The 24,682-nt window shown below is 43.6% G+C and overlaps 2 protein-coding genes across 6 annotated transcripts; both read right to left on the reverse strand.

Moving 5' to 3' along the window:
- Positions 1–1,100: 1,100 nt before the first annotated feature.
- fcer1gl (Fc receptor, IgE, high affinity I, gamma polypeptide like) lies at positions 1,101–3,354 on the reverse strand. 3 transcript variants are annotated; one of them, XM_014140771.2, is made up of 5 exons: positions 3,161–3,354; positions 2,670–2,764; positions 2,333–2,392; positions 1,558–1,578; positions 1,101–1,439 (listed from the first exon to the last, which is right to left on the reverse strand). In XM_014140771.2, exons 1-5 carry the CDS (start codon positions 3,213–3,215, stop codon positions 1,371–1,373), a joined length of 300 nt encoding a protein of 99 aa, XP_013996246.1. In that variant the 5' UTR covers positions 3,216–3,354; the 3' UTR covers positions 1,101–1,370. The 3 variants fall into 3 exon arrangements, with proteins under 3 accessions (XP_013996246.1, XP_013996245.1, XP_013996244.1); XM_014140770.2 differs by having other exon boundaries at positions 1,558–1,620; XM_014140769.2 differs by having other exon boundaries at positions 1,558–1,623.
- A 1,982-nt stretch (positions 3,355–5,336) lies between these two features.
- On the reverse strand, positions 5,337–22,357 carry LOC106569379 (vang-like protein 2). 3 transcript variants are annotated; one of them, XM_014140695.2, is made up of 9 exons: positions 21,916–22,357; positions 18,616–18,670; positions 17,409–17,802; positions 17,055–17,178; positions 16,189–16,796; positions 8,627–8,760; positions 8,356–8,491; positions 7,629–7,875; positions 5,337–7,391 (listed from the first exon to the last, which is right to left on the reverse strand). In XM_014140695.2, exons 3-9 carry the CDS (start codon positions 17,477–17,479, stop codon positions 7,131–7,133), a joined length of 1,581 nt encoding a protein of 526 aa, XP_013996170.1. In that variant the 5' UTR covers positions 17,480–17,802; positions 18,616–18,670; positions 21,916–22,357; the 3' UTR covers positions 5,337–7,130. The 3 variants fall into 3 exon arrangements, with proteins under 3 accessions (XP_013996170.1, XP_013996172.1, XP_013996169.1); XM_014140697.2 differs by lacking the exon at positions 18,616–18,670 and having other exon boundaries at positions 17,409–17,734; XM_014140694.2 differs by lacking the exon at positions 18,616–18,670.
- Between the last annotated feature and the right edge of the window lie 2,325 nt (positions 22,358–24,682).

Consider the following 24,682-nt stretch of genomic DNA (forward strand, 5'->3'; position numbering starts at 1 on the left):
GGTAGGTAGACAGCTCAGAAAAATATAGTTCAAAACTCTCTTGGTAAATAGTGTGGTCTACAGCTTATCATGAGATACTCTACCTCAGGTGAGCAAAACCTCAAGACTTCCTTAATAAGTTAATATTAGATTTCGTGCATCAGCAGTTATTTACAAATAGACACCCTTGTCTTATCGGAGCCAGCTGTTCTGTCTTGCAAATGCAGCGTAAACCCCACCAGCTGTATGTTATCCGTGTCTTCGTTCAGCCACAACTTGGTGAAACATAAGATATTACAGTTTTTAATGTCCCGTTGGTAGAATATTCATGATCGTAGCTCGTTTATTTTGTTATTCAATGATTGTACGTTGGCTAATAGGACTGATGGCAGATTACCCACTCGCCGTCGGATCCTTACAAGGCACCCTTACCCCTGACCTACACCCCTCTGTCTCTTTCTCATGCAAATGACGGGGATTTGGGCCTTGTCGGGTGTCTGAAGTAAATCCTTCACGTCCGACTCGTTAAAGAAAAAAATCTTTGTCCAGTACGAGGTGAGTAATCGCTGTCCTGATATCCAGAAGCTATTTTTGGTCATAAGAGACAGTGGCTGAAACATTATGTACAAAATAATTTCAAATAACGCGAAAAAACACACTATAGTACAATTGGTTTGGAGTCTGTAAAACGGCAGCCATTTCCTCCGGCTCCATTCTTTGGTGTAGATAGGAACATTGCTGAAAGACGTCCAATGGCTCTATCAAACAAGAACAACCATATCTACACGCATAAAAACAAATATTGTGATCAGTAACTATGGATCTGTGAATACCATCTAGTGGTCTTTCTTGATCTCAAGCAAGGATACCTGGCTTTGACAGATAAAATAATCTCACATGCAGTTGGTCAGTCAGTCGGTCAGTCCATCGGACTCTGTGCAGTCAGTTGTTGAGCCTTTGTTGGGTTCTTCCCACGGTGACACAGTAGAATGTAGTAGTAACACTCATATGTAACACAGTAGTAACACTCATATGGTTTTATAATATCAGTTTAAGCATGGACAGAATACATTCATGTCAATGAAGCTGTAATCAAAAAAGAAAACTGACCCTGATTTAAGTTAGTTTCTGAATCATTTAATCTTTAAATGACAAGTTAATTGATAGTCAATTATACAAAGTGAAAGGGCTGCTTTACAGAATAACCAAAATGCATCTTAAACACTTCCCATCTCGGGCCCGCAGTCAACAGCCACCAACACTACCGGCCCAACCTAACCTAAGATTTGGAAAGCAAGCAGTCATATAGATCAAAACTAATTTAAATGCCATGTAAGACGGGGTTGTGGTTTGTTGTTTACCACCACTCACACTACTGTCTTCTTCCTCTATCACACCAGCATCGCTTTCTTCTGCACCTTGATGGTCTCATAGGTGTCCTGACCTTTATGGGTCAAACCCTGTGAGAGGAAGAACAATGAGGGACTTGAAAACAACTTGAAATCCTTAAAACTGCAATATTCTTTGTCATTTATGATATACTGTAAGTCATAATAAGAATAAGAAAAATGATCTTACTGCGTAAAGTCCCTCTCCTTTCTGTAAAATGGAAATTACGAGAGCTGTTATCTGCGTTGTTATCTGCTGAAGGCACACATGCACATGCGCACACACACACACACACACACACACACACACACACACACACACACACAAACACACAATTTATTTTATCAGAAGAACATTTAACAAAAGAACATCATTCCTCATTTCTCCTTCCGTCTTTCTCATGTTCTCCTTCTCTACTTTTTTTAATCGGGCAAAGAAAGGAATTGGTGTAGAAGACTAGACACAGAGGGTGATGATGCGACCGTTTAAAGCTTCACTACTCTTTGCTTCCACTGTATTTTGATTTTCTTTCTAAGTAATCTGTCTACCCGGGTATTTCTGTGTAACAGGATATAGTGTTGCATTTTAGTCTGACTGTAATGGAAACTGTGTTTATAAGTGGCAGGGTTGGTGGTCAGTTCTTGTTAACAGGAAATTATCACAGTTGCTGAAGGAGGGGGACGAAAAGCAGAACTGTGGACTTCGAGGGGACATGGTAAGACAGCATATGACATATTCCTCTTACATAGCTAATTTGTTGAACAACCAGGAGGAAGCATTTCGCCAGCTGAATTTGATCAACATTCAGATGTATACATATATTTTGGGGTTTGTAAAGAAAGCTAGAGTTGAATAGTGGTTATTGAGGGTATTGTGTAAATTATACATGCCCAATACACATTTACTTTCTCTCTCGCTCTTTCTTTCTCTCCCTCTTACATATGCACACACATTTTTATTGTACCTGTGGATACCCGCCAGTGCCCTGTGGAGATCCGCCATTGTTTATGTAGATGGGATGTATCTGAGGAACATGATAAATATAATTTTAATTAAACAGCTGTGTGAATGTGAAACATATTCTATTTATGTGGGAGCTGGTCTTCAATTGGTGAGGCATTTATATTCTTATTGATGTTTTGAATGTGCTATTATTATTGAAATATAAATAGCATTTTACAGTATGAATATTGTTAATATGGTCATGGAGATATGTGTGCACTGCATACCCTGATGTATCATATGTTTTGTGGATGGTGGAATGATTTATAATGTGTTATAGAGCGTTTATAATTCCTTACCCTCAGTCTGCAGTACAAGATGGTGAGAATGACGCCATAGATCACGAGAATCCCATCCAGGATATAACAGAGTTTACCGTCTGGCACTTGAGCCTCTGCACACATTATGGGATCACACTGCATCATCATCATCATCACTATCCCATCATCATGTAAAACAATGTTTTCTCAACCACAAGCCTACTATTTGTATCTGTTCATGTTGTAATACTGCAAATAATGAATTATACATGTAATACACATTAGTGTTTAGAACATTGTAGTTAAATATAAAGATAAATCATCTATTGCATAGAGTACTGTGTTACTAGGCCATTAAGTTGAGGATCAGGAGTAATTATCACAGTACACTGAGTATACATGTCCCTCTATGTGTGTGTGTGTGTGTGTATATATATATATATATATATATATATAGTATAAATATCCCTGTCCATGATGGAATAAAAAAGTGCTGAACATCATAATGTAAAATAAAACAGGATTCTCACCTGCAAAGCTGAAGTTCAAGAGTAGAGCGACCAAGATCAGAGATCCCCGAAACATCTTCGTAGCAGGCACAAAATGAAAGGTTAAAGAGAGTAGATGGAGAGTTGGAGTACTTCGTGTTATTTCAATGGCTGTCTGTGGGTTTCTGACACCTCTGAACAGAAAGTGCAGAGAGCTCTAGCAGGAAGTTATGGGCTCATACTGGTGTCCGTTTTTATATGCTAAAACCACATGCTTGTCCCCTTCCCACCCACAGATATATAGTACTTGTTAACTTCAGTGAGAAGAGAAGATGGAAACACAAACATATACACATTTATGATGCATACATTATTACACTGTGCCTGGATACCTCATTATGTGCCATATTGTAATTCAAAAGAATGGATACTGTGTAAGGCTACTTGTTGGTGTGAATAACTTTTTTTTAAAGTTGTGATGTAAATATTAAATAATATGGTGGTCAGAAACATAAACTTCAACTTAGTATGATATACATACACATGGCTAAATAAGAAGTTACTTTTCAGGGTGTTCACATGGTGTTGCATGTTTTCACTAAAGCATTGTTCACACTTCAGGCCTTAATGCTCAAATCAGTTTTGTTTTTCAAATTCGTTTAGGAATATTGACTGTCCAAACAACAAGTTACAAGTAACCAAATCGGATTTGTGCATGTTCAGACAGCAGTCATTCGCTGACATGGCTACGCTATTTGTCGTAGTAATGACAGGCGTGTGCCCATTGATGTAGGCTGATTGGTGGTGGTGCTCCTGCTTCCTATCACACATAAGTTATGTAGCAAGCTAAGGTGACAACAATGCCTGCCATGGACGTTTCTCAGTTGATTTGAATGTTCAAAATCATAGTGTAAGAACCCTTTTAAAGCCTCAAAGGATATGATCCAACTTTCTAAATGAGTTTGTCTAGCCACAGCAGTCAACTAGCTAGGTAGCTTTTTTGCTTTCTAGCACATTCACTACTTTGTAAACAATTATCTAGTTACCTACCACATGTTCTTGTCAACAAAGTAGCTAGCAAGCAACAAGATATGCCAAATAACATTAAAAAAATCACTTGAGGGCAAATAGATCAGATTTGACCGTTCAGACACAAGTCGCATGGCCAGGTATCAATCAAATTTATTTATAAAGCCCTCAGCCGATGTCACAAAGTGCTATACAGAAACCCAGCCTAAAACCCCAAACAGCAAGCAATGCAGATGTAGAAGCATGGTGGCTAGGAAAAAGTCCCTAGAAAGGCAGGAACCTAGGAAGAAACCTATAGAGGAACCAGGCTCTGAGGAGTGGCCAGTCCTCTTCTGGCTGTACCGGGTGGAGATTATAACTGAACATGAACATGGCCAAGATGTTCAAATGTTCATAGATGACCAGCAGGGTCAAATAATAATAATTACAGTGGTTGGTCAGCACCTCAGGAGTAAATGTCAGATGGCTTTTCATAGCCGAGCATTCAGAGTTCAAGACAGCAGGTGCGGTAGAGTCGAAAACAGCAGGTCCGGGACAAGGTAGCACATCCGGTGAACAGGTCAAGGTTCCATAGCCGCAGGCAGAACAGTTGAAACTGTATCAGATTTGTGTCTTGAAATGTCCTATTCCATGTGCTTTTTTTGACTGTTCAGACCGCAGGAAAAAGAACAGATTCGAATCAGATATGCCAAAAAATTGGATGAGTCACTTCAAACTGCCAATGTGCAGTTTGAAGTAGCTTTAGCTTAAGAGCTATATTGAATTGAATAATGGGGTATTATGCACACAAAAAAAGACAATGGAACTGATCAGGAAAAAAAATGTTTTAGGTAAAAAAGGGAAGTTTAAACTCAATCTGAATTATTTTTATCCTTCTCTGAATTATGAAAGCGCTCTGAGATCAGGGATTAGATATACTGTAGATTGCTTCTTGTTTAAAGACCTCACATATTCCATTAAGTCTTTAATCATCTTCTAATCAGTAGGCTTACCGTACTCTTTTTGCTAACAGGGCAGGATAATGATAACCTCTTACAACCATCTGGAACTCTCCCAAGATTACATTCTGTTTCACTACACATATTTCAGCAGTAATCAGTCTGGTAATACGAGGCTAGGAAAATGACAGACAGGTCTTCACACAATCACAACTCAGTGTGTGTGAGAGAAAAAGGAGTGAGAACAGGTGCACAGGAAAATGGTTTAATAATGTCAAAAACATCTAGCACACTATACAAGCTACTATTATTAATAAAATAAACAATACAAGTCAAATGTACACGTGTACAAGCTGTCCTCTTTTCCAAAAGTAAATGTTTCATTTTTATTGAATTGCATTATAACTTAGGCATCTTAAAAAAAAGAAACAAACAAGCTCATCATATAAAATGTACCTAAACCCTAAATTCTAGAATCCATAAAAAACGGGAACAATCATTTGCGTTCTGTCATCCAGATGTTCTCATCAGTTACGTCAACTAGTTCTGCACTTTGTTTCATTGGTTCTCACAGAAATGAAGGGCATTTCTGCTTGAATTAAAATGACTGGCAGTCATAGTGGCTCAGTTGTCCAAAAAAAGGTCGACAACAGTTTGGAGCAGTTCAAGTCTCAACACCAGGCTGCCAGTTACAGTATGTCTTGGTTAGAACCGAGAAGTGTAGTGGTCAGAGAAGTGGTTCTTTGCCAGAGATGACCGGACAGCGTTTCGTAGTTCACACATGGGTAAGGCTGTTGGATGCCGCAATCATACTGTGCTTGTTTTAATATGTGGCACAATCTGGTGATTTGCTACAACTGCAGAGGTCTTGCAGTGAGGATACAATCACATGTTCCAGGGCAGAAGAAGATGGATGGAGGACAGTGGACACAGGGTAAAGACAAGAGGAGTCCATTCAAAAAAGCTTAATTGAACTACAGGTTATTCAGGACAGTCTGTATGAGAAAGCTGTCCCAAGGCAGGGATTCTCAGATTTCCTCATTCAATGTTACCAAAATCATGATAACGTGTGTAAAAAGGCAAGCGTAAATTGAAATGTGAGCCACATATACACGGAATATATGACTCCTTACAACATACAGTCTCAGATACAACAAGCTCAGGAATGTAGTTCCTTCCTAAACAGATGGAGACAGTTGGCCTACAGACAACAAGAAAAACCTTAATTCAATACGTATACATTCAGTAATAAAAAAAAAGTCACACCCTATATAAAACAGGCCTAACCATCACTTCAAGCACAACACACTGGCAATGAGTAGAAGCAGTTTACCAACTTTGCAGTCAGCTGACTTACATTTTTGTCATTTAGCAGACACTCTTATCCAGAGTGACTTACAGGAGCAATTATGGTAAAGTGCCTTGCTCAAGGGCACACCGACAGATTTCCCAGCTGGTCGGCTCAGGATTCGAACCAGCAACCTTTTGGTTACTGGCCCAACGCTTTTAACCGTCAGGCTGCCTGCCACCTTTGAGAGTTGTACTCTGATTGGTCCTTTCGTAAGACATGACACACCCACTCTAACGGGGTCAGCTTTTGTCAAATTAACGTTAGGTTGACTTTTCGTAGCAGGTTAGGAGAATTAACGTACCAGGTTAAGATAATTAGGTAAAGAAAAGGGTTAGCTAAATGCAACTTTTGATGTTAATTTGACAAAAGCTGGATCCATTCTAGCCATGACCCTCTAGCAGTCAGATAGTGATCTTTATGTGATGAGTTTACTACACAGTGATCAGTGGTTGCAGTCAAAGTAGCAAAAATTGCTGTTATTCATCAGAATAAATGTAGGCCAATGCTCCCTTTGGAAAAACAAGGGAATTTTACAGTGTATCATAAAGACATGGTCAAGGCATCCATCTTCTTTCTATGGAAGATTGCAGCTTCATCACATTCTGTTAACATCCATGACAATGGTTCAATAGGAGATTACATGATCTAGCACCCTGCGTATCCCAGTAGGATGAGGGGCCTCCACTGACCCCCTCTACACAGAGGTCTCCGACTGTAGCCTCATCACAAACTTGTGGCTCTTGGGGTCGATAAACTCCTCACCAATACGCAGGAAGGGGAGGGGCTGCACCGTGACGACCAGGGAGAAGTCAAGGCGGCGCAGGGAGAAGACCAGACCCTGACGCAGGGCAGAGGTCACCGGCTCCTCGCTCACTAGAGTCCAATGGCGCCCCCTGCCATTCTCACGCTGGTACTGCAAGGTAGGGCCTGGGCTGAGGTAACGCTCCAGGAAAGCCTGAAAAGACAAAAATACAGCCTTTCAAAATCAACCTTACACAGGAAGAACTGTGAATGGGTACAGAGTAGATGAGTAGTTAAGCACAACTGATTGTTTGAATTGTAGATCTGATCAAATGCAGGATATTTATCCCAAAAGCTATTGTAACATTATACCCAGGAAGTGACCCAATGTATCCCTTCTCTTTGCAGGTTATACATTATAGACAAGTGAACGTGATACGTTGTTTCTCACCTTGGGGGTCATGTTGTGAGTGATACAGAACTGCAGGTGTGTGAGGATGCTCTCCATGCTGTGGTAGGGCTGCTGGCGCGTGGTCCTCAGGTACTTCTGCATGGCTCGGGCCATGGGGGCGAAGATAGCCTGAGCCGCCTCCCGGGGGTCCATCACCTCACGGGGGTGTTTGGGGGACGATGCTGCGGGGTCATCATCCTGGAGACGCTTGATGTGGGTGAAGGCCTCTTCCACTGCCACTACCAGCCTGGACAACGCAACAATCATCATTATGATCACCATCATCATGCTCCCGAGTGGCGCAGCGGTCTAAGGCACTGCAGTCCCTGGTTCGAATCCAGGCTGCATCACATCCGCCCGTGATTGGGAGTCCCATAGGGCGGCGCACAATTGGCCCAGTGTCATCCGAGTTTGGCCGGGGTAGGCCGTCATTGTAAATAATAATTAGTTCTTAAGGGATTGCCTAGTTAAATAAAGGTTAAATATTTTATTATTATATATCTTTTTTTTTAAATCATGATACAGGAGAGCTTAATGGATAGTGTCATCAGTCATCATTACTGTGCCTGAAATGCACTATGAAAGGGACTGGTCATTCTCTAGCAACGTACATAACAAAATTCACTGAACACAAACAGAATAGGGACATTAACAGGGTTTGTCCCCCTGTAATCACTTAAAAGTATATTATACAAATGTATAGAAAACAGGATGTTGTCCGTCTTACCTGGCCTTCCGCTTGCGGCACCTGCGGTCCAGCTCGGCCTCCTCGTAGTAATACTCACTGTGAGAGTTGTCTCTCCTGCGGGCTGCAGCAGCAATCATGGCCCGGGACTGACTGTTGGTGTTATTGGTGCTGTTCTCTGTGGATCAAAACATATACATCAGTCAGTGGATGGATGGATGAATGGAGTGAGGTAAGGGTTGGTTAGTTGGTGGATGAATGGATGGATAGAGGGATGAGGTAGAGAAAGTAAGTAGTCTATAATGCTATTTACCATCCAGAGAGTAGACTTTGAATCCAGACATCTTCTTGGAGAGGATAGACTTGGGCAGGTTGAGCAGGGCAGGGTTGTAGACAGGGAAGTCCCTGTAGTACTGATCCAGCACCCACACTGCTGCCCTCTGGACACTGGAACACACAGACACCAAGTATTTCTATTTACTTCGGATCTGGAATCCCTCAACTGAAGCTAGCCAGCTAACTACCTACCAGCTATCAGTCAGCAAACCATTGCTAGCGGTCATCAGCTAACCTTTAGCTCGGAAAGCTCTCGCCAGTTCGAACAACGTGACTCAAACCAGAGCATAACGGACCTATTATGATTTGTTTTTTTAATTTCCGATATCCCCGGATTCCTATCGTGCCCAGAAACCTGCTCCTTTTACTCTCTGTTCCAAACGTGCTAGACGGCCAGTTCGTATAGCCTTTAGCCGTACCCTTATCCTACTTCTCCTCTGGTGATGTGGAGGTTAGTCCAGGTCCTGCTGTGCCTAGCTCAACTCCCACTCCCCAGGTGCTCTCATTTGTTGACTTCTGTAACCGTAAAAGCCTTGGTTTCATGCATGTTAACATTAGAAGCCTACTCCCTAAATTTGTTTTACTCACTGCCAAAGGGGGCAGTGTTGCAATCTACTGCAAAGACAGTAATATAGAACTCTGCAGGCTTTCCAAGTCTGTACCCAAACAATTCGAGCTTCTACTTCAAAAAATTCATCTTCCAGAAAGTTTGTCACTGTTGCCGCTTGCTATAGACCTCCCTCTGCTCCCAGCTGTGCCCTCGATACCATATGTGAATTGCTTGCCCCCCCATCTATCTTCTGAGCTCGTGCTACTAGGTGACCTAAACTGGGACATGTTTAACCTCTTTGGGCTGGGGGGGCAGTATTTTCACATTCAGATGAAAAGCGTGCCCAGAGTAAACTGCCTGCTACTCAAGCCCAGAAGCTAAGATATGCATATTATTAGTAGATTTGGATAGAAAACACTCAACTTTCTAAAACTGTTTGAATGATGTCTGTGAGTGTTACAGAACTCATATGGCAGGCAAAAACCTGAGAAAAATCCAACCAGGAAGTGGGAAATCGGAGGTTTGTAGTTTTTCAAGTAATTGCCTATCCAATATACAGTATAAATTTGGTCAGATTGCACTTCCTAAGGCTACACACTAGATGTCAAGTCTTTAGAAGTTGTTTCAGGCTTCAACTGTGAAAGGAAAGCGAAAAAGAGCACTCTAAGCAGATGGCCCAGGTGAAAGCCTTTAGTTTAGTGACGCTCACGGCCGTGAGCACGAGCTCCGTTCCCTTTCATTTCTAAAGGCAAAGGAATTGTCCGGTTGGAATATTATTGAAGATTTATGATAAAAACATCCTAAAGATTGATTCTATACATTGTTTGACATGTTTCTACAAACTGTAATGGAACTTTTTTGACTTTTCGTCTGAACCTAGTGCCTTGTGCATTTGGAATAGTGAACTAAACGCGCGAACAAAAAGGAGGTATTTGGACATAAAGATTAACTTTATCGAACAAAACAAACATTTATTGTGGAACTGGGATTCCTGGGAGTGCATTCCGATGAAGATCATCAAAGGTAAGTGAATATTTATAACACTATTTCTGACTTTTGTTGACTCCACAACATGGCGGGTATCTGTATGGCTTGTTTTGGTGGCTGAGCGCTGTACTCAGATTATCGCATGGTGTGCTTTCACCGTAAAGTTTTTTTGAAATCTGACACAGCGGTTGCATTAACCTCTCTGGGCTAGGTGGGACGCCCACCTACTCAACAGCCAGTGTAATCACGTGGCGCGTTATTCAAATACCTCAAAAACGCAAAAACTTCAATTTTTCAAACATATGACTAATTTACACCATTTTAAAGACAAGACTCTCGTTAATCTAACCACACTGTCCGATTTCAAAAAGGCTTTACAATGAAAGCAAAACATTAGATTATGTCAGCAGACTACCCAGCCAGAAATAATCAGACACCCATTTTTCAAGCTAGCATATGTCACATAAACCCAAACCACAGCTAAATGCAGCACTAACCTTTGATGATCTTCATCAGATGACAACCCTAGGACATTATGTTATACAATACATGCATGTTTTGTTCAATCAAGTTCATATTTATATCAAAAACCAGCTTTTTACATTAGCATGTGACTAGCATTCCCACCGAACACTGCCGGTGAATTTACTAAATTACTCACGATAAACGTTCACAAAAAACATAAAAATTCTTTTAAGAATTATAGATACAGAACTCCTCTATGCACTCGCTATGTCCGATTTTAAAATAGCTTTTCAGTGAAAGCACATTTTGCAATATTCTCAGTAGATAGCCCGGCATCACAGGGCTAGCTATTTAGACACCCAGCAAGTTTAGCACTCACCAAAGTCAGATTTACTATAAGAAAAATGTTATTACCTTTGCTGTTCTTCGTCAGAATGCACTCCCAGGACTTCTACTTCAATAACAAATGTTGGTTTGGTCCCAAATAATCCATTGTTATATCCAAATAGCGGCGTTTTGTTCGTGCGTTCAAGACACTATCCGAAAGGGTAAATAAGGGTGACGAGCATGGCGCATTTCGTGACAAAAAATGTCGAAATATTCCATTACCGTACTTCGAAGCATGTCAACCGCTGTTTAAAACCAATTTTTATGCAATTTTTCTCGTAAAAAAGCGATAATATTCCGACCGGGAAAGCGTGTATACGTACAAAGAGAGAGAAAATAAAAACATCTCGTGCCCTCGTGCACGAGCCTGAGTCTCAGAGTACTCTGATCGGCCACTATCCAAACGCGATAATGTTTTTCAGCCTGGGGCTGCCTCGATATCATTCAGCTTTTTCCCGGGCTCTGAGAGCCTATGGGAGCCGTAGGAAGTGTCACGTTACAGCAAAGATCCCCAGTCTTCAATAAAAAGAGCCAAGATGAACAACAACTTGTCAGACAGGCCACTTCCTGTTCAGAATCCTCTCAGGTTTTTGCCTGCCATATGAGTTCTGTTATACTCACAGACACCATTCAAACAGTTTTAGAAACTTTAGGGTGTTTTCTATCCAAAGCCAATAATTATATGCATATTCTAGTTACTGGGCAGGAGTAGTAACCAGATTAAATCGGGTACGTTTTTTATCCGGCCGTGTCAATACTGCCCCCTAGCCCTAACAGGTTAAGGAGAAGTTTATCTATAATCCTATGCATAACATTTGTATCTTTCATCAAAGTTTATGATGAGTATTTCTGTGGCTCTCTGCAAAATCACCGGATGTTTTGTAGGCAAAACATTACTGAACATAACGCGCCAATGTAAACTGAGATTTTTGGATATAAATATGAACTTTATCGAAATTTGATTTGATTTGATCGAACAAAACATACATGTATTGTGTAACATGAAGTCCTATGAGTGCCATCTGATGAAGATAATCAAAGGTTAGTGATACATTTTATCTCTATTTCTGCTTTTTGTGACTCCTCTCTTTGGCTGGAAAATGGCTGTATATTTCTTTGTGACTAGGTGCTGACCTAACATAATCGTATGGTATGCTTTCGCCGTAAAGCCTTTTTGAAATCAGACACTGTGGCTGGATTAACAAGAAGTTAATCTTTAAAATGGTACATAATACTTGTATGTTTGAGGAATTTTAATTATGAGATTTCTGTTTTGAATTTGGCGCCCTGCAATTTCACTGGCTGTTGTCGAGGTGGGACGCTAGCGTCCAACATATCCCAGAGAGGTTTTAACACCCCGGCCATCCTACAATCTAAGCTTGATGCCCTCAATCTCACACAAATTATCAATGAACCTACCAGGTACAACCCCAAATCCATAAACACGGGCACCCTAATAGATGTCATCCTAACTAACTCGCCCTCCAAATACACCTCTGCTGTTTTCAATCAAGATCTCAGCAATCACTGCCTCATTGCCTGCATCCGTAATGGGTCTGCGACCAAACGACCACCCCTCATCACTGTCAAACGCTCCCTAAAACACTTCTGCGGGTGACACTCTAGACCCAAACTGCTACAGACCTATATCTATCCTACCCTGTCTTTCTAAGGTCTTCGAAAGCCAAGTTAACAAAGAGATTACGGACCATTTCGAATCCCACCGTACCTTCTCCGCTATGCAATCTGGTTTCAGAGCTGGTCATGGGTGCACCTCAGCCACGCTCAAGGTCCTAAACGACATCATAACCGTCATCGATAAGAGACATTACTGTGCAGCCGTATTCATCAACCTGGCCAAGGCTTTCGACTCTGTCAATCACCACATTCTTATTGGCAGACTCGACAGCCTTGGTTTCTCAAATGATTGCTTCGCCCGGTTTCCCAACTATACTGCTCAAAAAAATAAAGGGAACACTTAAACAACACAATGTAACTCCAAGTCAATCACACTTTTGTTAAATCAAACTGTCCACTTAGGAAGCAACACTGATTGACAATAAATTTCACATGTTGTTGTGCAAATGGAATAGACAACAGGTGGAAATTATAGGCAATTAGCAAGACACCCCCAATAAAGGAGTGGTTCTGCAGGTGGGGACCACTTCTCAGTTCCTATGCTTCCTGGCTGATGTTTTGGTCACTTTTGAATGCTGGCGGTGCTTTCACTCTAGTGGTAGCATGAGACGGAGTCTACAACCCACACAAGTGGCTCAGGTAGTGCAGCTCATCCAGGATTGCACATCAATGCGAGCTGTGGCAAGAAGGTTTGCTGTGTCTGTCAGCGTAGTGTCCAGAGCATGGAGGGTGCTACCAGGAGACAGGCCAGTACATCAGGAGACGTGGAGGAGGCCGTAGGAGGGCAACAACCCAGCAGAAGGACCGCTACCTCCGCCTTTGTGCAAGGAGGAGCAGGAGGAGCACTGCCAGAGCCCTGCAAAATGACCTCCAGTAGGCCACAAATGTGCATGTGTCTGCTCAAACAGTCAGAAACAGACTCCATGAGGGTGGTATGAGGGCCCGACGTCCACAGGTGGGGGTTGTGCTTACAGCCCAACACCGTGCAGGACGTTTGGCATTTGCCAGAGAACACCAAGATTGGCAAATTCGCCACTGGCACCCTGTGCTCTTCACAGATGAAAGCAGGTTCACACTGAGCACGTGACAGACGTGACAGAGTCTGGAGACGCCGTGGAGAACGTTCTGCTGCCTGCAACATCCTCCAGCATGACCGGTTTGGCGGTGGGTCAGTCATGGTGTGGGGTGGCATTTCTTTGGGGGGCCGCACAGCCCTCCATGTGCTCGCCAGAGGTAGCCTGACTGCCATTAGGTACCGAGATGAGATCCTCAGACCCCTTGTGAGACCATATGCTGGTGCGGTTGGCCCTGGGTTCCTCCTAATGCAAGACAATGCTAGACCTCATGTGGCTGGAGTGTGTCATCAGTTCCTGCAAGAGGAAGGCATTGATGCTATGGACTGGCCCGCCCGTTCCCCAGACCTGAATCCAATTGAGCACATCTGGGACATCATGTCTCACTCCATCCACCAACGCCACGTTGCACCACAGACTGTCCAGGAGTTGGCGGATGCTTTAGTCCAGGTCTGGGAGGAGATCCCTCAGGAGACCATCCGCCACCTCATCAGGAACATGCCCAGGCGTTGTAGGGAGGTCATACAGGCACGTGGAGGCCACACACACTACTGAGCCTCATTTTGACTTGTTTTAAGGACATTACATCAAAGTTGGATCAGCCTGTAGTGTGGTTTTCCACTTTAATTTTGAGTGTGACTCCAAATCCAGACCTCCATGGGTTGATAAATTGGATTTCCATTGATTATTTTTGTGTGATTTTGTTGTCAGCACATTCAACTATGTAAAGAAAAAAGTATTTAATAAGATTATTTCATTCATTCAGATCTAGGATGTGTTATTTTAGTGTTCCCTTTATTTTTTTGAGCAGTGTACTTCTCTGATAGAGTTCAGTGTGTCAAATCGGAGGGCCTGTTGTCCGGACCTCTGGCAGTCTCTATGGGTGTGCCACAGGGTTCAATTGTCGGGCCGACTCTCTTCTCTGTATACATCAATAATGTTGCTCTTGCTGCTGGTGATTCTCTGATCCACCTCTACGCAGACGACACCATTCTGTATACTTCTGGCCCCTCTTTGGACACTGTGTTAACTAACCTCCAGACGAGCTTCAATGCCCGTGTGGCTCAGTTGGTAGAACATGGTGTTTGCAACGCCAGGGTTGTGGGTTCAATTCCCAGTACGGAGAAAAAATGTATGAAATGTATGCATTCACTACTGTAAGTCACTCTGGATAAGAGCGTCTGCTAAATGACTAAAATGTAAATACAACTCTCCTTCCGTGGCCTCCAACTGCTCTTAAACGCAAGTAAAACTAAATGCATGCTATTCAATCGATCACTGCCCGCACCTGCTCGCCCGTCCAGCATCACTACTCTGGACGGTTCTGACTTAGAATACGTGGACAGCTATAAATACCTGGGTGTCTGGTTAGACTGTAAACTCTCCTTCCAGACTCACATTAAGCATCTCCAATCCAAAATTAAATCTAGAATCGGCTTCCTATATCACAACAAAGCATCCTTCACTCATGCTGCCAAACATACCCTCATAAAACTGACCATCCTACCGATCCTCGACTTCGGTGATGTCATCTATAAAATAGCCTCCAACACTCTACTCAACAAACTGGATGCAGTCTATCACAGCGCCATCCGTTTTGTCACCAAAGCCCTATACACGACCCACCATTGCGACCTGTACGCTCTCGTTGGTTGTCCCTTGCTTCATATTCGTCGCCAAACCCACTGGTTATCTACAAGTCTCTGCTAGGTAAAGCTCTGCCTTATCTCAGCTCACTGGTCACCATAGCAGCACGCGCTCCAGCAGGTATATCTCACTGGTCACCCCCAAAGCCAATTCCTCCTTTGGTCGCCTTTCCTTCCAGTTCTCTGCTGCCAATGACTGGAACGAACTGCAAAAATCTCTGAAGCTGGAGACTCATATCTCCCTCACTAGCTTTAAGCACCAACTGTCAGAGCAGCTCACAGATCACTGCACCTGTACATAGCCCATCTGTAAACAGCCCATCTACCTACCTACCTCATCCCCATACTGTATTTATTTATCTTGCTCCTTTGCACCCCAGTATCTCTACTTGCCCATTCATCTTCTGCACAGCTACCATTCCAATGTTTAATTGCTATATTGTAATTACTTCGCCACCATGGCCTATTTATTGCCTTAACTTACCTCATTTGCACTCACTGTATATAGACTTTTTGTTTTCTTTTGTTCTACTGTATTATTGACTGTATGTTTTGTCTATTCCATGTGTAACTCTGTGTTGTTGTATGTGTCACACTGCTTTGCTTTATCTTGGCCAGGTCGCAGTTGCAAATGAGAACTTGTTCTCAACTAGCCTACCTGGTTAAATAAAGGTGAAATATATATATATATTTTTTTTTAAATGGTAAGATCCATCGTCATTATGATCTTTATCATTGTGTTAGTAATGATCATCCTCATCCTATGACACACTACAGTCACACACATACTGACCTGAGGTGTCCCACATTGTAGAAGCGGCTAGCCCCGTCTGTGGTGCGCACCACCTTGAGGCAGAAGGCAGGCTGCAGTTGTCTGACCTCCAGTAGCACCAGGGCCAGGTACTGGATAAAGAGCAGCGCGTCCACCAGCGACGCCGCATACTCCACGATGCCTCTATAGTCCCTTTCCCGGGGCTCCAGCACACGCACGCCATAGAACAGCCAGTAGGACGCCACGAACAGGAACACCAGCACCATGAGCAGGCAGCGGAAGACGAAGAAGCGGGGCAGGGTGGCGCGCGGAGGGCGCAGGAACAGTGCCCAGGAGGAGATGAGGAGCACCAGGAGCTTGAAGGCCAGAGAGACGTATAGACCCTCGCAGGGCGTGCCGCAGGGCTCCAGGGCCTCACGCCACAGCAGCTGGGGGAGGACCAGGAAGGCCAGGGGGGTGAACAGGGCGAACAGGCCCAGGCAGCCACCCAGCACAGGCCCCAGGAAGCGCTTGCATTCCAGGGGAGACGATTCCTCCAGCTCCTTGGAGACGCGCGTCAGGTCCTCGTTGGAAACGCTGTGTTCTGATGTGCCTGTGACCACAGTGGTGGTCTCACCCCAGTTGTCATCCTACAGAGAGGAACAGAGACAGGAGATAGTGTAAACATAGAGGAGAGATTGGAAAGGGGGCTTTAAAGAGATATGAGAGGATAGAGATGTTGAGATTTGGATGGGTAGGGAAGATGACTGGGGCCCTGAGGTTTTTCTGACCACATAACCTGATCTGAGTTTTTCCTGGTTAGGTCACATGGTCAGGAAAACCTCTGGCCCTATTATGAGATAAAGATTATGAGATGTAGAGGGGTTGGAGGAGGTTGTGATTCTGACCCGGTCATCTCCGCGGGTGGATTCTGCATCTAGCAGTGGCTCCCCAGGGGCATGGACGGTCACAGACTTGTCTCCACGGCTGCTGCCGTCTCTGCTCTTGGAGCGATGCCTGTCCCTCCGATCCCTGGAGCACAGAAACAGGACAACCACACAGTTATGTCAGCGTGTTAAGCCCATGTCATTGTGTGACCGAAGCCTGGGGGTACATGTGTGATCCGTGCGTGTGGTTGCTCATCAATGTGCCCATTGACTAATGGATCGATGTGTATTACACACATGCCTTTGATCTCTGTGTTTACAGTGTGCGTGCACGCTTGTGTGTTTTTGGGGCATTTGTGACCACCCTTCTGGTACCTGTGCTTGCGGGAGCTGCGGGAGTGGGACGACTTGTAAGAGTAGCCCGAGTACTGTGACTCGTTGTCCATGTCGCGGGTCGGTGGGCAGGGTTTGCGGGCCCCTCCTCCCCCCGTGGCTTGTTCCCTGGCTCCGCCCAGCTGGCTCTTGCGCTCAGAGATGGACTTGGTGGACAGGGCCAGAGGCAGCTTCAGCAGGTCAACCTTACTCCTGAAGGAATCTATTTTGGAGGCCGGAGGACAGGGAGAGGTAGAAGAGCCCACCAGATAGAGGGAATCAGGGAAACGATGGACTAGAGAAAGGAGGGAAGGAGAAGAAAAGCTAGACTAGACAGGGAGGGTAAAAAAATATGATGGTTGGGAGTATAGGAGGCGGGTGTTGAAGTGGACAGGTCCTGAAATAGAGGAGAGAAGGGTTAGAATTAGTGACAAAAACAAACTCCTATCCCTAAGCTGTGGTGTTTAAAACCAACCTGTTTCTTGGTATTTGACCCCGACTGTCTGCGCAACTCAAGACAACGTTTGCCAATTGAGCTAAAATATGTTAGCTCTAGAGGTAAAGATAAGCTTTCAGATCTCAAGGTTGATCTTCACGTGAGCGTAGTTCTACAGGCCATAAGACTGCAGTGAGATGAGGTCCTGGAAAGCCTACAGATCTGATACAATGGCAGCCACATTGGATTACTGTGTTTTCACAAACTTATTTGACCTCTCCCTCTTTCCCCATCTCACATTCCCTCTTAGTCTCCCTTGGTCCCCTGGGTAACAGGGCCTCTCCGCTGCCATGGTAATGAAAGAGGGTGTTCAGCTGGAGGGGATTTGAGGTTGACAGTTTCCATGGGAACCTGACCTTACACCACCCTCTCATACCCTGAGGAAAATGCCCCATAAATACAAGTGTTTGTGTGACTGTCTTGTCACATGCTTAATTGATATGGGCACTATGTTAATTGTATGGGCTCACCAAGTTAATTGGAGATCTTGATGTTAATTGGAGAGCTTGATTTGTCACATGTGGGGCGACAGTCAGTCATAGCCTTGCAAGGCATTAAATTAAACACTACCAAAATACCATTATATTCTCAAGTACCCTCCTTCCATAAAAAAATGTAAAAGTATGTATGTGTCTGCTTGCACAAGTTGACATAAGCCTTGTCTTAGTAGAGTGCCCCAATGTTTATGCTAATAAACTCAGCCTTTGTACACACCTATAAAAACATATGAGCCCCAGAGCATGTGCTGAACTTCAGCTCCCATCGAATGCTGAAAAGAAACACAATCTATTAATCAGTCTCGGTGGAGGTGCTGTGTAAAGGATGTGGGGGAAAATGTATGCTTAATGTATAGGCATACTCCTGAAATTCGAGACAAGGTAGGCTATGCTAGATAGTGAGGAGCAGGGAGAAGACATGCTCATCCCAGCTTGCTGTTAGTATTCCCATGATCTGGACTTGATACCCCAAGGACAGACCAGGCTGTCTGCTTGATACTGGGGATATGATGAACACCTGATCCATCAAGGTGTGGTCTGCTGGAGAGATGTATAGACCTAGATAGAGTTTCCTTTCCCTATTCAACCCTGTGTGTCTTGTGACCCAGTTAATTAACTGTGCGGGTGGTGGTGACTCCTCACGTGACTAACGCCAACCTCACTCAACCACATCATCATGTCATAAAGGCTAACCAGAGCCATGTAATTAGAGAGTTGGGCCATTGAGGTTTCTGCATTATGATGCATTAACATGGCACTCCAACATTCTGTGTCAGCCATGTTAGCGTCTTATTAACATAACATGTGGAATATTTAAATAATGCTATAACTGAATGTCTAGAATTACAACAATATTTAAAAAAAAAAAATTAAATGGCCCAACTCTTTAAATACTCAGCTCTGAGGCCAACCATACCGTAGCAATCTAAACAAACATAGAAGGCTGTCAGATTCACCTGCCTGTGCTTGTATAAAATCCATACACAAGCAAGCCCAGTACCAAATCAACCGAATTCACTTTTAGCAGCATAATCTGGCCCTGTAGTCATATTATATATAGATATATACACACACAATATATTTTTTTTTCCTCCCAATTTCAATCTTGTCTCAACGCTGCAACTCTCCAAGGGGTTCGGGAGAGGCGAAGGTCGAGTCATGTGACCTCTGAAACATGACTCACCAAACCGTGGTCTTAACACCCGCCCACTAAACCTGGAAGCCAGCTGCACGCAGGCGCCCGGCCCGCCACAAGGAGTCGCTAGAGCGCGATGAGCCAAGTAAAGCCCCCCCCAGACAAACCCTCCCCTAACCCGGACGATGCTGGGCCAATTGTGTGACACCCTATCGGACTCATCAGTCGAGGCCGGTTGTGACACAGCCCAGGATCTAACACGGGTCTATAGTGACGCCTCAAGAACTGCGATGCAGTGCCTTAGACAGCTGCACCACTCGGGAGGCCCCTATTTATTTATTTTAATAGCTAGTCCCATTAAACCTTAGTCTCTTAAAATATACATTTTATATTTAACCTTTATTTAAAAAAGATGATGATCCAGTCAGACAAGCCAACGGCAGGGCTTTCCTGACAGTGTATAAACTATTATGCACGTCTCGTTGCCTCATAGTGAGTATCACAGATGCCTTGCCTTCTATGAGTACATCTATCTCTTCACATGACTCTACACCATTACCTAGACTACCATAACAGCACACATGCCTGACAAATGACACCACCATCTCCTTCCTCTCCCACAAAGCTTCATCTTTTAATGGCGCTTGGTGAATATAAGCAGGGGAGGTGATATACCCCTAACTACATGCCCACACAGAGACCCTTCAAAACCATTTTTATTAAATCAAATCCAAACTTTCACCAACTGTTTGAGGGAGTGGCAAAGTCCAAACAAACAATTATCATAGTGTCAAAGCGGTATGTTACTTCATGTCAGAGTAATGATCAGTGTCAAAGCGGTATGTTACTTCATGTCAGAGTAATATGAAGGAAAAAATGGCAACTGTGAAAATAAATGTACAAAGCCCAGCACCGGTGGTATAGAGAGAGTGTATGAGAGAGGGCCACACACACACCATTTCAAACCCCACCCACCTACTGCTAGCTGCAAAAACACCAGAAAACCCACTGGAAAACAGACAACTGTGCACTCTCAACCTTTGTGCCCAATCTGCCCATGTGATATGAAGTGGAGCTGGTGTGTGTAGAATACAATGTGGAAGACATGGTGTGGCCAAATCAATAAATTATGGACTGGACAGTGCAGTCTTGTTACGATTGATACAAGAGGGGCAAGACAATTTACCAAACACAAACTGTGCTGTGCCCATAAGCCATATTCAAGCCCATGTATGGGTTAGAGGTTACCACTGTCCCAAGTCTTGCCTCTGTCACCATTGACTTTGCCTCATCTATAGGCCTATGACTTGTTGGCCTGTTTATTTTGAGAGCCACGGCAGCTGGGACAATAGCCTGGGCATTGGGAACTCTACAGTAGCCCAAGAAAAAGCTAGTGGCCAATTACTACATGATAAAGGTAGGCATAAAATTAACAAAATAATAATATTGTAGCCAGCTGTTATTTTGTTTATATATTTTGGATGATTGCAGTGGCAAAGTTGGTTATTTGTTGTACTTTCATTAGCTTCTGATAATTTTACAAGACCATTTTGATTTCATTATGCATAACACAACAGTTAACTTTAACCTAACATAACTTTCAACTGAAAACATTGTAATTGTGTACATTTTAGTAATTTAGCAGACGCTCTGACTTACAGGAGCAAATAGGGTTAAGTGCTTTACTGAAGGAGACATAGATTATTTTCACCTAGTGGGTTCGGAGATTCGAACCAGCGACCTTTCGGTAACCGGTCAAACGCTATTTGCTGCACAGTTTTTGTAGTTTACTTTGATCGGAAAGTAAAACAAGCACCAGCATTTGAGCTGCTGCAGTAGTCTACATACATACTGTTTCACTTTAATCTCTAGACTGTAGGATACATTTATTAAATGCATAGCTACAGTCCTTTTAACAACGTTACAATCTTGTTACAATGGGGACAATCCTTGCTACAATGTTGTAACAATGTTACAAACATTTACTTTAACCACCAGCTGAATCAGATACGAATATAACTTGCTACAGTGTAACATAGTGGCATGCATCAACCTCATTTCGTGCCCAGCCTGTTTGGAACAGGGACCAACATGAAGGTCTATTAATAATTAAACATCAAAACCACAAAGGACTGAATGAAACAATAACCTGTTACTACATGAGCAATAAACTAGCAAACAAAATATGTTAATCGAAGATTCAACTACGAAAAACAAGTTATAAATGCCAGTTGTATGCAACATCAGCATCGTCCATTATGAGGGCTAGGGCAAACAATGGGGCGAGACTGACATTTCCAGTCGGCGAATCTTTTTACGCTCTTTTCGAAAGGGAAAACCCTGGATGGATGATGGATCATGCACATTGAAATAAACACCAACCTTCGGCGAAAATTCTCACGAAGCTGGAACCCATGTATCCTCTCCGAGTCTAGTTTCCATGCCGTCGCGATGGGGGTAGGCTACTTCCTCCCAAATTGTTGGGGACTCGGGACTCAGCCCTACGAACCGTCCGATATCTGGTTAGATACCGTAGATACGTGTCCAGGGTGAAAATAACAATAGGCCCGATCAGGGGTCCTCTCTAAACTTCCCTGCAACTGCGGTCTCGAGCGATAACAGACTTATTGTTTCGGAAACATGAGACTCTAGCGCCTATTTATTTTGTCTTCCCCTGTACTTCAATGGTCAATGATGTCCAAACATTGTTCTCTATACCTATCCACACTGAAAAACTCCTTAGATGTCCCAAAATATTCATTCAGGTATTTTCTCACGTTCCTCATTTCCCCCCCTCAACAGTAGCACCCTGCGGCCCGCCCCCGATTCATTGCCCCTCCTCCACTCCTTTCTTTTTGTGGAACCTCAAGGCTGATGACGTAGCCAACTTCAGACCCCCATGTAACATCCTACTTAGAATTAGTACTAAAACCAGTGATGCCAATTTAGCAATTTTGTTGCTAGATTTTGCAACTTTTCAGACTACCCTGGCAACTTTTTTTTCAAACAGCACCTAACAACAAATGTAGCTACTTTTAAAAATGTATTTGGAACTTTTAGCAACTTTTGAAAAGTGACTTAAATGCTAAAATGCACTCATTTCCCCTCTAAATGACACAAAAACGATTCTCTCTGTCACACAAATGATCAATTTATCAATGAACCTACCAGGTACAACCCCAAATCCGTAAACACGGGCACTCTCATAGATATCATCCTAACTAACTCGCCCTCCAAATACACCTCTGCTGTTTTCAATCAAGATCTCAGCGATCACTGCCTCATTGCCTGCATCCGTAATGGGTCTGCGACCAAACAACCACCCCTCATCACAGTCAAACGCTCCCTAAAACACTTCTGCGAGCAGGCCTTTCTAATCGACCTGGACCGGGTATCCTGGAAGGGCATTGACCTCATCCCGTCAGTAGAGGATGCCTGGTTGTTCTTTAAAAGTGCCTTCCTCACCATCTTAAACAAGCATGCTCCATTCAAAACAATTAGAACCAGGAATAGATATAGTCCTTGGTTCACTCTAGACCTGTCTGCCCTTGACCAGCACAAAAACATCCTGTGGCGTTCTGCATTAGCATCGAATAGCCCCCGTGATATGTAACTTTTCAGGGAAGTTAGGAACAAATATACACAGGCAGTTAGGAAAACTAAGGCTAGCTTTTTCAAACAGAAATTTGCATCCTGTAGTACAAATTCAAAAAAGTTCTGGGACACTGTAAAGTCCATGGAGAATAAGAGCACCTCCTTCCAACTGCCCACTGCTCCGAGGCTAGGAAACACTGTTACCACCGATAAATCCACTATAATTGAGAATTTCAATAAGCATTTCTCTACGGCTGGCCCGCCCCATCCCCCACCACTCCTTCACCCAAATCCAGATAGCTGATGTTCTGAACGAGCTGCAAAATCTGGACCTCTACAAATCAGCCGGGATAGATAATCTGGACCCTTTCTTTCTAAATTTATCTGCCGAAATTGTTGCAACCCCTATTACTAGCCTGTTCAGTCTCTCTTTCGTATCGTCTGAGATTCCCAAAGATTGGAAAGCTGCCGCGGTCATCCCCCTCTTCAAAGGGGGTGACACTCTAGACCCAAACTGCTACAGACCTATATCTATCCTACCCTGTCTGTCTAAGGTCTTCGAAAGCCAAGTTAACAAAGAGATTACCGACCATTTCGAATCCCACCGTACCTTCTTCGCTATGCAATCTGGTTTCAGAGCTGGTCATGGGTGCACCTCAGCCACGCTCAAGGTCCTAAACGATATCATAACCGCCATTGATAAGAGACATTACTGTGCAGCTGTATTCATCGACCTGGCCAAGGCTTTCGACTCTGTCAATCACCACATTCTTATTGGCAGACTCGACAGCCTTGGTTTCTCAAATGATTGCCTCGCCTGGTTTACCAACTACTTCTCTGATAGAGTTCAGTGTGTCAAATTGGAGGGCCTGTTGTCCGAAACATTGGCAGTCTCTATGGGGGTGGCACAGGGTTCAATTCTCGGGCCGACTCTTTTCTCTGTATATATCAATGATGTTGCTCTTGCTTCTGGTGATTCTCTGATCCACCTCTACGCAGACGACACCATTCTGTATACTTCTGGCCCTTCTTTGGACACTGTGTTAACTAACCTCCAGACGAGCTTCAATGCCATACAACTCTCCTTCCGTGACCTCCAACTGCTCTTAAACTCAAGTAAAACTAAATGCAATGTATTCAATCGATCACTGCCCTGACCTGCTCGCCCGTCCAGCATCACTACTCTGGACGGCTCTGACTTAGAATACGTGGACAACTACAAATACCTGGGTGTCTGGTTAGACTGTAAACTCTCCTTCCAGACTCACATTAAGCATCTCCAATCCAAAATTAAATCTAGAATCGGCTTCCTATATTGCAACAAAGCATCCTTCACTCATGCTGCCAAACATACCCTCGTAAAACTGACCATCCTACCGATCCTCAACTTCGGCGATGTCATCTATAAAATAGCCTCCAACAGTCTACTCAACAAATTGGATGCAGTCTATCACAGTGCCATCCGTTTTGTCACCAAAGCCCCATACACTACCCACCACTGCGACCTGTACGCTCTCGTTGGTTGGCCCTCGCTTCATACTCGTCGCCAAACCCA

Source organism: Salmo salar, chromosome ssa14 (genome assembly GCF_905237065.1).
Source record: "Salmo salar chromosome ssa14, Ssal_v3.1, whole genome shotgun sequence".
Lineage (NCBI taxonomy): Eukaryota > Metazoa > Chordata > Actinopteri > Salmoniformes > Salmonidae > Salmo > Salmo salar.